This window comes from Urocampus carinirostris, chromosome 3, assembly GCF_059441175.1.
Source record: "Urocampus carinirostris isolate Australia breed hairy pipefish chromosome 3, RoL_Ucar_1.0, whole genome shotgun sequence".
Lineage (NCBI taxonomy): Eukaryota > Metazoa > Chordata > Actinopteri > Syngnathiformes > Syngnathidae > Urocampus > Urocampus carinirostris.
This window is the reverse complement of record NC_142351.1, coordinates 33,486,142-33,501,844: the sequence shown is the minus strand read 5'-3', so window position 1 is coordinate 33,501,844 and position 15,703 is coordinate 33,486,142. Positions and strand designations below refer to the sequence as shown.

Sequence of the window (15,703 nt, the reverse complement as noted above, 5' to 3'; positions counted from 1 at the left end):
TCTACTAACCCCGTCCCCCTTCCCCTGCTGACCCCTTAGGTATTGGGTCAGGGCAATAAACATTGCGCGTTACTCTATGGATGTGTGTTGTCAATTCAGCCACTGACACCTGTACAAAGACTGAGGAAAGTTGAGCAAATGAAGACGGCAAGCTCGACGCAGACGTCGTAAATCTTCGCTTCCTTCTAGGGGAATTCTGCCGGTTTCATGTTTTACAGAGATTTCACGTTGCTGGCTCTGCTAGTGTCAAGTAGGGCTGCAACTAACGACTATTTAAATAGTCGACGAGCGGTGTGCCCAAGCACATAACTTTAAAAAGTAATTTGTTCTAGTGACTTGGTACTTCTTCCAAAAAGTAACTGAGTAAGTAACTGAATTACTCTATAGGAAAGGTAACTAATTACCAGGGAAAGTAACAACTCCAGTTACTTTAAAGAAGTTGTATGTCAAAGAATTTTCTGAACAAATACGAAACAGAAATATAAGATGTGTTTGACTGGAGTTTACTTGAAATACTACAAAAACATTACCATGGGAATGTTGCAAAAATCCCACAGCAGAAACTCTACAAAATACTACAAAAAGACAACTACAGTAATACTACTGAACGAAATATTCAGACGGGGACGTAATATATTTTTGCCAAGGCGTATAAAATGTACAATGCATGTCATCGGGGATGAAAGAAGTATCTATCTATCTATCTATTTATCTATCTATTAATCTATTAATCTATTAATCTAATCTATCCCCTTTAGATGATGAGTGTCTGTGTCCAAAGAAAACTGCTGTTGAATATTTGTTGGAGGTTGATATTTACTTGCTCTATATACTAATAATGGAGATTTTAGTTTAACTATATCTTAAAGTTTTAACTTTTTTGATATAAAAAACGATGTTATTTGTACGCAGCATTATACACAATCCAAGTAGATTTCTTCTATAGTCGAATAAGCGTTGATATATTGCTTTGAATATGAGATGTGGGAAATCATTACAGTTGTAAGTAAAACTGAAAAAATGATCTGCCCACTGAAATTCGATCTGCAACCTCAGTGGAACTGTTTAAAACTAGGCTTAGAACACACTTCTATTTTTTTCTCTTCCTTTTGTTTCTTTTTTTCTCAGCTTTTCACTGCTTTTTCATTTTGGTATGTTTTCTTTTTTTGTTGTATTCGTTACCATGCTTTGTGGGTGTTACTATTTTGCTGGGTCATTGCCTTTCATAACTAGTGTATTTTTGATTCAATAGTTTGCTTAGGCTATGCACGCACCAATCTTGACTTTGAGATTATCAGAATTTGGAACACTACAGAGGAAATTTGCACGTGTTTGTTTGTTTGTACATGATTCAAATTGAATCGTTTCTCCGGCGCCGTCACGAATGGCAGCCACTCCAGCAGCTCCCGTGTTATTTTCGATTGTTCTCAGTTATTTTTGATTGTTCTCAGCTTAGGGATGCTGCTGGAAAAGTGAATTTCCCTTCGGGGATGAATAAAGTATCTATCTATCTATCTATCTATCTATCAAAACCGTATCCGCTCGAACGGTACTTGAATTTTACAGACAACGGTTCGCATTTGTTCAAAGGGGATTTTTAAATGTTCTTGTGTCACCAATCTATTGCCATGATTCACAAGGTAATTTTTGCAAACTTGGCTGGTAGTCTTTTAATTGGCAGTATCCAGTCTAAAATGCTTTCAAATATTTTAAAGATTTGGTACGCATTCCTTGATGTTGACGCCGCCATTTCGGTATGCTTATGTTACCGCTCGAGACAGAGATGTTCTTGGCTCAGCAGAGGTTATTTTCTTGTTGAGATGCCTCTTTCTGTTGGAAAAACATGTCTGGCGACAATACTTTGTAATATAAATTTTTGGCGACAACTTCGATTAATCGTCGCAGCCGTAGTCTCTAGTTGCCGTGCTGGGTTTAAAAGGTTAAGACGATGTCCAAAAAGGAGAAAAGGCGGAACATTTTTATGGCGCCCTTATTCAAAGATGTTTAAATTCCTGGCGACAGGGCAGAAACGGGTGTTCATGAGGAATTAGCTACGGACATAAAGGGTTACAGAGGCTGAAACGGGAGCTCAAAATGGCAACCGCAACTTTCAACAGGCAATCTATCAATTCCTTATTGCAACTCTTGCCTGCTGGGAAGTTGTTACTGGATGGTGCATGCTGGCCAACTAGTTCTGACTTATAAGAATTCACGCTCCATCAGTTCAGCACTTGTTTGCCAAGTTAATAAGCAAAACTCCGGTTGGGCTTGTAGAAACAACGTCAGAGAGCATTGTCGGTTCAAAATGAATATTTTGCGGGCTGGTAAGCCATTTGTTTTATTGTCAACTATAACTTATATATATATATTTCTTCCTCTTTTTTTGAGTGAAGAAAAGTGCTCTCTGGATGGCCGTACATCACAAAAAAACAAAGCAAAACACTATAGTAATCTTAATATTTTCTTATGTTTTTTTTCATCATGAGTTATTATGAATGTGAATAAATACGCTCGCCACATGCAAGTGTTTCCCATACAATATAAGAATCTTAGCGGCCCAGCACGGTCTCATTGGTCCACGCCAGGGTCTTAAACTTGTAAACAGCATCACGTTGAACACAGGAACAGTTCAAGAGAGATTACAATATGGAGGACAAAAAGGAAATTTAAAAAAATGAGTCAAAGGAGGATAATTATCCTAATTTGGACTCATTCTAATTATATTAATGGCTCCAAAACATTGTGCATTGTCCATCACTGACAGAAGAATCAGAATCAGTCCCTCATAGCTTAGCACTTTGTCTTCCTAAATACCAGTATTCGGTAGAGACTAACGATATTTTTGTTTTTGTTATACATATTTTAATTGTTATTGTTGCATGTTTTTCAGAGCTTCTATGTTGTTTCAGTCAACAATGGTTAGGAGTTGAATTGTAAATAATTAAAAGTTATTGTATTTAATATTTTTTTGATAGCATTGAAGAGGTAATATTTCTAGTTTTTATTGTGTTGTTTATATTGCTTTTCAGGCATTCTATGTTGCTTGACTTTAAAAATACTCAATTATAAAAAAGTTGAGGTTTTTAATTGCTAGTTTAAAGTACCTTTACTCTAAGGTTAAGTTTTAAGCTTTAACAGTATCCTGTGGTGTCCAAAAGTTGAAATTGTTTTTTGAAAGACATATATCAACATCAATATATCAATACCAATGAAAACATATTTGAAGGATGTTCACATCATATGATTGTGTATTATTATTGCAACTCTCATCAGCACATGTTATACATGTGTAATTCTGTGTTTTCAAAATGAAATCTGCTAGGACTTTAAATTTATGAAGCATTACTTTGAGAACTAAAATAGAAAGTCCAACTTTAGGTTTTTTTTTTTTGTTTTTTTTTTTTTACTCTTCCAAAATAAAGTGCAATTGCACACCTTCACTACACTACACAAGGATTTCTTCTTCCGAGGGTGACAAAAAAATTATTGAGAAGCACTGTTTTAGGTGCAATACTGTGATTTTCAAACTAAACCCTTAAAAGTTAAATAAAACACAAGGATATTTCATGATAGCTTCTGGAGCTACCTAATTATTAATAACTGAACTATAGATTATGAAGAGCTACTTTTCCCTTTGCTGTTTTACACTCGACACAACCTAAAAACATGACCAAAGGCACATTTTCAAAAACTCTCATTTTCATTGGTTTTCCTGCAGAGGACTTGTTGCATGTACACGTGTCGACATTCATCAGCCCTGATTGGACTACCAGCAGAGTATTGACCTTCACTTGACACGCCTAATACATATATGGCAGGCAAAAAGAATTGAGCGACTGTGGGCTGCCTTCCATAAGATGGATGGACATGCTACACACCCACCAAGTTTGTTACCCTTCTACCGCAAAGCTGACAGGTATGAATAAATATGCTCGTGTCCGAGCTTGTCAGCATTAGAATTTACTGTATTTTCCGCACTATAAGGCCCACTGGATTATCAGGCGCACCCTCAAATAATTGTCTTTTGTTTCATTACGAAGGCACGCTGGACCAGAAAGTGCATGTAATTGAGACTACAGTAACAGCTTCCATGTGTACAGATACAATGCATTAAAATTGCCGAAGAGCAAAACCGTAAAACATTGTACATAAGGGGAATCAAATGTGAATAGTGGTAATAAAAGTCAACTAGACCACTAGTGGTACATATGACTTAGGAAATGGCATTAGACCTTATCCCATAATCACGCTATTTTCACTCCCGGTGCCACGACATTGATTTGCTTAGTGTACTTTGAAAACAGTCTCTACTTCTTCACCTGTGGGTCAATAACCTCTCGGTTTAATAGATAGATAGATAGATAGATAGATACTTTGTTCATCCCCGAAGGGAAATTCACATTTCCAGCAGCATCCCTGAGCTGAGAACAATCGAGAACAATCGAAAATAACAATATGTATGCTTATGGTAAGAACTTGTATAGTATTTTGTTGAAAGTCTTTCTGTTTTCGTCATGATTTTACATTTGTTGGTGAAGAAGTGGAAAAATAAAAATAAAAAAATGAATAGTGTGATAAAGTGTCAGCCCCGTTACCACTACCACTACTTGGGTTTATCTCCTGTTGAACTTGATGTTTTGCAATTTAGGTCAGCGATGTTTATTTGATCATTAATTGCACAATCATTGCTCAAATGCGGTATAGTGTATGCCCTAAAACCTTGCATGGTTGGTAACACACACCTGCAATTATGTTATACATATCCAATCTTATCTGCTGTATTCTGCGGTATATACTGCGCACCCGGGCTTTAGAGTGGGCTGTCGAATTTCTGGCCTAATTGGGGTTTTTATGTACGCCTTTTAGTCCGTAAAATATGGTAGATGCTTTTGGATGACAATATATTGTACAAAAAGGGATAGGTTCTACTCTAGAATGTATGCTATACCAACAATTACCAAATATATACTTGCTGTGTCACATAAACTACCTGACCTTATACATAACTAATCCCCCTCACCACTGCAGCCCTATGCACCACATTAAGGTTTCGACCTTTGACCGATGGCGGTAAGAACTTGCATGGCTCTGTGATCTTTCCTTCATACTTTTCTGTTTCCGACCTTCTTTTGGCGCATACTTTCCCCTATCTGACTCCTCCCACCCAGCCCCACACCCCTTGCCCTCCAGCCTAGCTACAATGCATGTTTGCGTGTGAAAGGGCTTTCCCTAAAGATTAAAGGTCTGATTTCTGGGACAGATCTGGAGTTAAATGACAGGTAATTGAATCTAAGAAAAGCATGTCAGAGCCATGACTGACTGATAAAAGTTAATTTAATAATAAAAATCTTCATTGTATCAAGACTATTCAATGACTGAATGAATATAATTTAATGGACAGACAAAAAGCCTGAATTGGGTCAAGTAGGGGTAACTGGGATAGCGTAAACACACATAAACAGCTATGTACATTATTCAGACTCCATCACCTTTCTCTCATCAAAGCAAGATTTAAGATTGAATGAAGATTCTAAATAATCTTAGTTAAATTTAAAAGAAGACGTATCTGGGATTTGTATTTATGTGCTTATTAGTTTCTGTATTAAATTATTTATTTTTTTCATATTCATGATCACAGCAAACAAATGTCTACAACTTCTTGTTCTATATGCAAACCAGTTTGCGCAATGTTTTTTATGTATTTTATTTTATGTTTTAAACTTGTTTTCTTGTAAAATAAGCAATGTAAAACATATAATGGGCAAAATTACCTGAAAAGAGTCAGCAAAACTCTTCCTCTCATTTCGAATACTTATAAAATACGTATTTTTTTTGTTTAAGGATATTTTTCAACACTTTTAAAAAATAATACTTGAATTGAGTGTATACAGAAATATGATTATAAAACATATTTTTGTTATTGTGATTGTTTGAAAATTAGTTTTTATTTTTTGTTATTTCTAATAATTTTTTCTAATAAATATAATATTTAGAATACAATTCTACAAGAATGTCTTTGGTGAGGAATAATGACAACAATTTTATAACCAGACTGGAGAGTGTTATACAAGTTTATTCCAATTGCAGGCCATTCCTGCAACTAACTACCATACTGACTATAATTACCGTATTTTCCGCACTATAGGGCGCACCGGGTTATAGGGCGCACCCCCCAAAAATAGTTTTTGGTCCTATATATTCCATACATAAGGCGCACCGGATTATAAGCAGGGATGTGATTTGACCAAAGTGAAATTATCTGAAAATTAGCGGGGGGGGGGGGGGTGATTGCTAGCTGGGGGGGGGGGGGGAAACCAGGTAGGACCAGGGCAGTGCCCTGGTGGGGGGAAAAGTGGGGCGAAGCCCCCCCCCGGAGCTCATGGTTTTTTTTAAGTACTTTCAATGCACTCAGATGACAAAGAAATAGACAAGACAACAGCATAAATTTTCAATGTATATTGAACTATCCCATATAAAATTACAGTTTAAGTCAACTCAAAATCAGTCACATTAAAAAACATTTCCCCAACGCCACTATCTTAATTGTAAAGAAGATGGTTCCAGTGGCAAGGGAGACCCTAGACGACCGGCATCTTTCTACAACTGCAGGCGGCTAACGGGATCCAGGTCTGTAGGAAACCGCCTCAAAGCGTGCCGCCACCAGCTTTTGGGATCACTCTTAGTCTGGACTCTACCCTTCGACCTGTTCGGCTTGGGTAACCCTACCAGGAGTACGAGACTCCCGCCGACATAGCTCTGGGGGTCATGGAGACGCGCAAAGTGCCCCACCACGATAAGGTGGTGATCCGTCGGGACACAGCTAAATCCATTCACATGACCCAAACACTACTTCCTCCTAGACTTCATTGCTTTGGAATGGGTCTTTCTAGCCTGCTTCTGTGCAGCTTTGATGGTTCTTCTTGAGGCAGCCTTGCTCATTTGGGTGTCCTGTTTCACAGCAAGTTCTGTTCGTTTTGCAGACAACATAGCTGCTTCTGCATCCTTCTCCTCCCTGTACCTTTTGGAGGATGTCCTCAGATTTAGGCACAGTATGGACTGCACAGGATCCATCAGAATGTCTTTCCTTCCAAAATGGCTGACAGAGGTGGTATTTCTTGCTCTTAGGGCATATTTTACAGTCTGGATAGAACTGTATGTGGCTATGTCCATTCTGCATGCTTTGGGGTTCAGGACATCACCCATGACACTAAAAGCCCCCTCTACTTGCGGCCCATGGAAGCAACTAATGAGAGCCTTCACCATCTTGGCCAGGGTTGGGTATCTTCCAACAGCAAAGACTTGGGCCCACCAACGATCCAGTGCAATTGCCTTCCCCTCTGAGTCCAAAGGTGTTGGCAACTCACTGTCCAACTGGTATTCTCTCACCTCGAGATCATAGTTCCCCAGCTCTGACTCATCAAGGACATTGGTGACCAACGACGACAGCTTCTTCAGTTGGTTTAAAGTTGAGCTGTGTCCTCTGGCAAGTGGGTCAATGGCAGAGGCTGCTCTCAGAAGCTTGCTGTTCATGGGCAACTTTTTCTGAAGGTACAGACCACATGCCAGATATGCTGCCTTGGCTTTGGCTTTGAACTTGAACACAACTGACGACTTGTTAGAAGAATCCATCAGTTTGCTGGTGACACCACCATAGAAAATATCATTTTCTCGGAGTTGGTTGGCTTTGTTGTTCAGTTCAATTTCTGTCAGTTTACAGCCTTGAAGGGACTCTGGCTTTAGGAAACAGGACAAGAACTTCTTGAAGAAGGACACTTGCTTGTCGTTCAGCTTGTGGATCATTGGCGTTTTCGTCTCAAAGGTGATCACATAGTTCTTCAGCAAGGGCAGAACTGCTGTGTACAGGTTGAGGGTGAGAAGCGTATCCAATCTTGTGAAGAATATCTTCTCATAGATCCTCTGCTTCCTCTTCCTTCCTTCCTCAGTCATGTTCTTTTGGCCTAAAGCTGATTGTATGTCTTTGAGTTTGGCTTTGACTTCTCTTGAAAGATCCTTCTTGTGGTAGATGGCCATGATGGTGGGAAGATAGAGTTCTTTATCTCCTCTGCCAAGAAATGCATAGTAGAAGATGGTAAAGACATCCATGAGGCGTAAGGTGGACATTGAAACATTATAGTTTGAAAGCCATCGATGGCTGACAAATCTCTCTGGCATGGTGAAGGTGATGCCTGTCAGAAAGCAAATTTCTTGAAGAGCTTCCTTCAGATCGGTTGACCACTTGAAATCGTTGAAGAGATCATTATGGAGTCCTTCAATCTTGTACTCAAATGGCTTGCAAAAATGCTTAGAGGCGTTGTGGATGTGGTGGCAGGTATCCCCATCTATGTCAAGGAGATGTGGTGCTGGTCCCTCTCGCAAACGCGTCTCAACTCCAGATTTGGAACCCCGCATCACTGCACATGAGTCCATCAACACAGACACCAAATTGCTCCAGGGAATATTGTTCTTGGTCATGAGGGCTGAGAGTTCATCAAAGAGAGATTTGCCGTCAACTTTAACAACACTCAAAGATGCTAAATGTTCCACCACAACAGACTTTGTCGACGGGGAGAAATAGCTGACGAGAACACACAGGACACGGTGTAGATTGTTGCTGGTGGACTCATCAATGTTCATTGAAAAGTGGGAGGATCTTAAGTTTGTTAAAGTCTCATCAAGCATAGTATGGGCAAGGCCATACTTTGTTTTGTAGGATGCACTGGTTCTATCCATGGACAGTCCATTCAGAGCTTTTGGATCCCTTGCCAGTTCCTTTGACAGTGTGATGAGCTTTGGGGCCATGGTGAACGGAAGAGAATTTTCGGCCAGCACTCCCAACAGCATTGCCTGAAGAATAAAAGAAATTTAACAATAATCAGTAAACAATTAAATAATTTAAATAATTATTTGAATTATAATCCAAAATGTCATGCGACCAAAGTAAATAAAAAAGGATTTAGTCTAAACTTTCATGCACATTCACATGTCAGAGTATTTATTATGGTGACAAAAAAATGTTGAAAATTAGCTACAAACCATTGGAAATAATATTTACCATGCAATAAATCATTTAATCAATCATTCTTAATACATAATGGATAACAAAAACATAAAATACCTCATGCAGCAAGCTCTGATAAAAACACAATCATGCATTCGACTAAGATCATCTCTGTAACTGCATACATCAAGACACTCAACATCTTGAAACCTAAAAAGTGCAAACATGCAGCATTCATTTGAGTTTGTGTCAATGATTAACCATGTTATTAATATTAAGTAAATTATGTACCATAATAATATCGTGGCCATTAAGAAAATCAATGGTAGAATATCATACAAGTACTTAATTTAAAAAATATAAATACTGACAATAGTTTTGATTACTATTAGGCTTAATAATATTTTTAAATTTCCTAAATCATATTTTAAATGTAATAATTTATTTCTTTAATAGCAGCGTATCCAAGTATTTGATAAATGAAAGTACAATAAGTATAGGCCCTACAGTAAAGTGTTGGTGTAATGTACACATGAAAATCTATTATTGTAATTGTTAAATATTTATGGCCATTTTTATTACGTTATAATATTTTCGAAAAAAATGGGAAAACTGTCAAATAAATTTGAAAAGTTTACCACCTACCTCAAAATTCACGACTCTATCAGCAACTGGTACAGGTTGTTGGGGTGGATCACGTCTCTTTATTACCGCTTCCGATTGTGATGTCAATAAGGGATGGAGGCCGTAAAGTTTTGGAGTTTTCGTTTGGGCACCGAAACTTCCAGCGATGGAATAATTTGTCGTTCTTGACTGGAGTTCTTTCACGTGTTTTTTGCTCTTTGCGTGACTTTCAAGAGCTTTGAAACCTCTCCCACCATAGTCGATGGTATCATGACACCAAATGCAAAGTGCTTTCCCGGCACGATCGATCTTCCGAATAAAGTCATTGAACAAATTCGTCACAGTCTTCTTTCCAACATTCGTAGATAATTCCTTCTCCAACCAGTCCCATCGAAACTTGTTTTTTACAATCTTATCAATTTCTTTAGCTCGCGGAGCATCTTTGCGTTCGATCACGGACATCTTTCTTTAAACACCCGGCAAAAACGTGTGAGAAATGAACAATGGCACACTCCTATAACAAGCGCGTTTATTGGTCAACACGAGACTTCAACCAATCGCAAGTACGTTTCATTTCAGTTACGGAAACACTCAAATGGCATGCTGTCGAGACGAAATCGTTTTTTTTTACCAATTAAAACACCGGAAATTTTAAAATTTTATTTTTGGAGATAAAAAAAGCGGAATTCCGCGAATTAGCGGAAAAATCACATCCCTGTATAAGGCGCTACAATGGGAACGTCGACAAAACAGTCAGATGGTTCAGTCAAACCTTTTACCACCTTAACATTCCGAAAGCTTGCAAGAAGCCAATACGTGTCGAGAACACGTGCGGATGTGGTGTCCGTACGATGTCACTCAAATGCATCGTTCCAAATATCATTCGGAAGGTTAAAGTCTTGGGATTCAAGAAATGCCAACCATTCCTTAGTTTCTATTTTCTTTTTCGCTCGCAACTTTACTGTGAATATGACAATAAACACTTGGAATTGAGTTTAATTTAAAAAAAAGAACCATCACAGCAACATCGATATCACTCTGAAACAAAATACTGGGAAAATATATAGCAGGAGTAGCTCACCGAAGTCGTTGTGTTCAATAATAATGTGCAAAGATGGTCCTCTTATATCCGTGAGTGTAGTAAATCCAGGAGAGTAAAATATTTACAAATACAGTACAGAAAAGTAAAATACTGTTTTCTCTATGACGTCAACCCAACATGCTATTCACATTCATCTTTTTCGGCCAATTGCAGGCTTTGTTTTGCCCCTTTAGCATATGCCAGCCTGTAAATGATAAAAAGGATCTGCCCTCTTTACCTCCGAATAACTTTAGCCAATCGATCACTATTGGCTAAAGTTATTCGGTGATGATTGACACATCTTTTTTGGCCAATTGAAGGCTTTGTTTTGTCCCTTTAGCCTATGCCAGCCTGTAAATGATAAAAAGGATCCGCCTCCTTTACCTCCGAATAACTTAAGCCAATAGTGATCGATTCAACTGATGATTGACATCATTTTCGGCCAATTGCAGGGTTTGTTTTGCCCCTTTAGCCTTTACCTCCGAATAACTTTAGCCAATAGTGATGGATTCAAATGATGATTGACACATTGGTTAGCCAATGAAACGCCGGTATATAAATCCCAGCATACACCGCGGACTACTTTCGCGTTCGGGGGAAAATCTAGTCGGCGGCTGCTTTCATTAATTGCAAGACTTTGCGACTTAATATTGATCCATATATAAGGCGCATGGTCAGCTTTTGAAAAAAATTGAGACTTTTAGGTGCGCCTTATAGTGCGGAAAATATGGTACAAATAATTTGGGGTTACAGTTTTTACAATACACTACTTTGAAACAATAGTAGTATTTCAGGTTAGGACAAGCATGGCCTCCAATTTTATATTTCCAGTAGTACTCTTCCTTGCTTTACTTTACAGATTGTCCTCAGGGTCAGGGCAACCCTTTAAAAACCTTGTCTCCATAATGATGGCTGTCAATTGGATATTCCTATTGTACCAAACCTGCTTATGCTGGTATTTTAGCTATTCCACTAGAGGACCTTCATCTGCTCTGTCTTGGGCAACATTTGGTCTCATGAGAGACAAATTTGACCTGAGAGCACTGCCCCGTGAAGGTTAAAGCCAGTAATCTAATATCTAATTATGGGAAACAAGCTCAGACAAGGGACCGTTTATAAAGAAACAAAAGCGCGCTGCAGGAATTATGACAGCACTCGCAGGCGGGTTAGGGCATTCGTGTTAATCCAACATATCTGGGGAGAAAAGTGAGTATAGAGTTCATATTTCTAAAGTTATACATTTTCATATTCTCATGTGACGTGAAATAACACTGGAGAAATTACACTTTGAAACCAGTAAAAGTAGTTATTGTCACAGTGCCAATTATTTAGCAATAACTTATTCCCTTGTAATAACTTTTCAGAAAAGCTATTTAAAGCTTCCCTCCTTAAGAATATGTCATCGTAGAGAAGTGGAAGAAGTTTTAATTGGAAACTCATGAGGCAAGGGAACTTAATGGCTAAGTGAGTTAAAAAAAATAACTCGCAAATAATGGCAACCAGCCAAATTATACTGGGCTTTTTAACCTACGTGTGTATTTGGTTGCAAGGGCAGCATTTTTTTTATTCTGAGAGGAAAATACATTTACACTGTTATATACAAAATTATGTCACCTCTTCAATGATGTCCCATAAAAAGTTGTTTTTAAGTATTTGCAGTAACGAGAGGTGCGAACTCATTTTCGTAAAGAGGTCTTATTGTGTCATTTTTAAAAAGTACTTGAGTCCCTGCCTGCTTGTGTCTCTATGGTAGAAAAAAAATAAAACATTGAACTAAGGAAAAATAAAGAATCCCATTGTTGGACCAAAGAGTACGCCATGACACAGGTATTTTGCTCAAGAAGGCCCAGCTTTGTACTTTACAGAGAGAACCAAAATATTATAGAAGGTTGAAGGGGGGAGCTCTTTGGACTAAAACATGATTAAATAACATGGATTAAAACCATCATTTGGAAAACGTTTAAGAAGTGAAAAAGATGTTTCTTTTTGTAAAAAAACCATTCTGTCCTTATTGAAAATACACACCTTTTTGTAAAACACTGCGCATCAACACAAGTGTATCATTGCTGTTTCTCAAGTAGAATTGCATTCAATTCAAAATGCTTGAAATCTCCAGACAAAAAAAAAGCAAAACCAAAATCAAATTTAATGTAAATCATTTGGTCTTAGTGGCCACAAGGATAACAACACAGATGGATGCTTTTATGAAAGGAAGGAAGGAAGGAAGGAAGGAAGGAAGGAAGGAAGGAAGGAAGGAAGGAAGGAAGGAAGGAAGGAAGGAAGGGAGGAAGGAAGGAAGGAAGGAAGGAAGGAAGGAAGGAAGGAAGGAAGGAGTGTGATATACTAAATTGGTGAGCCAATCAGAACATGTATTAGATAGATAGATAGATAGATAGATACTTTATTCATCCCCGAAGGGAAATTCACTTTTCCAGCAGCATCCCTAAGCTGAGAACAATCGAAAATAACTGAGAACAATCGAAAATAACACGGGAGCTGCTGGAGTGGCTGCCATTCGTGACGGCGCCGGAGAAACGATTCAATTTGAATCATGTACAAACAAACAAACAATTGAATCATGTACAAGAAACGATTCAATCTGAATCATGTACAAACAAACAAACAATTGAATCATGTACAACAAACAAACAAAATATTTATGTTTCAATAAGTGGAGTGTTAATAAAATGGGGGGAAAATAATTTCTGATACTGATATAACCAGGTAAAACTAATTTTAAGTTACCTGTCCAAATGAATGTTGTGCCATCTCACCTTTCCCACTCTCTCTGCTCGCTCCTGAAACATTATCAAATAGTCCAAAATTTTACCTCATCTTCTCCGCTCACCTCGTCGTCCTCTTCTCCTTCCACTTCGCACTACAGAGACTTTTTAGCTGAGCCGTCTCTTATGACACCTACTGTAGAATAATATTTAATGCTTAGTAAAATAAGGTTTTATCTATGTATTATCGCATATTATGACCCTTTTTCTTTCCGCCGTGATAATGTTTAGTTAAAAATGTAATGTGTGAGCCTCACACACATCACAGACTTTACAGTAGTACACACTGAAACCTCGACGTACTACAAGTTTGAAAAGTTTGCAATTTTTTGATATGTCAGTGTCAGTTTCCTGTTTCGGGATACCAAAGTGTTCACTATATTACACAACAGGATTTGAAGTGAAGTCTGAAAAACAAAACTCTGAGATCCAGAATAAATTTGTATAATACAAAAAAATGTCTCACCATACATGCAGGAATGACTGAAGTTGAATAAAAGTTACACTTCTCATATTTTATGACATTGAAACCGAACCCAGAATTTGCTAGAAGAGCATCAAAATATTGCAGCAAAAGTTACTCCTTTCTTCCCATTTCCTGGCTCATCCCAGAAACTCAGAAACAGCAGACTATTCTATTTCTGAATCCATTCCATTGCTCTGTCCAAGCAAGGGCAGACAAAGATTTATCCACTGCATTTCGTAGCTGACATGCTTTTCTCTGGCTTCTCCGCAAGCAGTGACTGTGATGTAATTACCAGAAGAAAAATTAAGTTGTCTCCCCCAAGCCTAGGAGACCATTGTTCTTGCGAATAGGAAAGAAAGCTGCATTTCACATCGTCATCGTACCAAAATAAGGAATAATTATTCTTTACTAATATATAATACAAGAATATATTAGTAAAGACCATGGTACATTGATTAAAGCTCAGTTTCAAGTAAGCTATAGGTTTTATGTTAGCTCATTATGTGATGTTTTTCCGAGGCTTTCTCCTTTCTCTTCTTACATTTTTTAAAAGGCCAAAAAATATAAAAAAAGTAGAAATATTACTAGTCCATCCATCCATTATCTGCACCGCTTATCCTCAGTAGGGTCGCGGGGGAATATAACTAGTGACTTGCCAAACTATGTATTACATCAGGCCCTGACATCTGACACCAATGAGCTTGTAGAGCTAACGACACAGCTGAAAACAAACTGAACAAAAATATAAAAGTGTTACAAATTATATTTTAAGTAAACAAAACAAAATATACTGGTATCTGACATTACACACCATCAGTTTTATTAGTGTTCAACGATTTCTAGATTTTGAATAGTATGCCCGAGTAAAAATATTTTTGAGCAGGGGTAAATAGCGTGGTCCCTGGAGGCACCAAAAAATCCCCCCCCCCAAAACACATAGGTAACCAGTGGACCGGGTTTGTAAATAGTTGACCCGTGATGGATCAGAATAATTTTGTAGGGAATTTGAAAATTAAAGCTTTTATGTTGGTAGTTGTTAAGTTTAACTTTAATAGACACTCAAATAAGGAGAACATACATATGAGGATTTTGAACATCCTTGGAGGACCAGGAGAGGCACTTTAATATAAGAAAATTCCATCCCATCCAATAATCAGGACTAAACTCTTTTCATAAAAGTTTCCATCCATCCATCCATTAACTTCCGTTTACCCGAGCTCAGGTCGCAAGGGTAGGGGTATCAGCAGGGAAGCCCAGGCATGTCTATCCCCAGCCACTTCCGCCAGCTCATTTAAGAGGATCCCGAGGCATTCCCAGGCCAACCAAGAGACGTAGTCTCTCCAGTGTGTTCTGGGTCGTACCCGGGGCTTTCTGCCAGTAGGGCACGTCTGAAACACCAAGGAAGGCGTGCAAAATAGTCTTCCTGATGACGTCAGACAGGCGTCTACTCAGACAATGTTTAAGTCCAGGCTGAAAACAGCTATATTCAACTGTGCATACAACTGAAAGGGTTCTATCTGCACTCTTCACTTTTACCTTATTTTAATTCATTGATTTTATTATGTTTTATCTATGATTTTAATGCATTTTCAAAACCACATTTTAAATTTTCAATGTCTTTTATTGTGTGTTTTTAACCTGTCTGCCATTTCTGTAAAGCACTTTGAATTGCCTTGTGTATGAATTGTGCTATACAAATAAACTTGCCTTGCCTTGCCTTGCCAAAAGGCTTCCTTATCAGATGCCCAAGC

The 15,703-nt window shown here is 38.1% G+C and overlaps 2 protein-coding genes across 10 annotated transcripts in view; both read right to left on the bottom strand.

Moving 5' to 3' along the window:
• Positions 1 to 15,703, bottom strand: part of agrn (agrin) — a 390,673-nt gene that overhangs the window by 331,563 nt on the left and 43,407 nt on the right. The gene's annotated exons all lie outside the window — the stretch shown is intronic.
• On the bottom strand, positions 6,311 to 10,341 carry LOC148369509 (uncharacterized). Its single transcript, XM_088331542.1, has 2 exons — positions 9,644 to 10,341; positions 6,311 to 8,844 (listed from the first exon to the last, which is right to left on the bottom strand). Exons 1-2 carry the CDS (start codon positions 10,082 to 10,084, stop codon positions 6,847 to 6,849), a joined length of 2,439 nt encoding a protein of 812 aa, XP_088187668.1. The 5' UTR covers positions 10,085 to 10,341; the 3' UTR covers positions 6,311 to 6,846.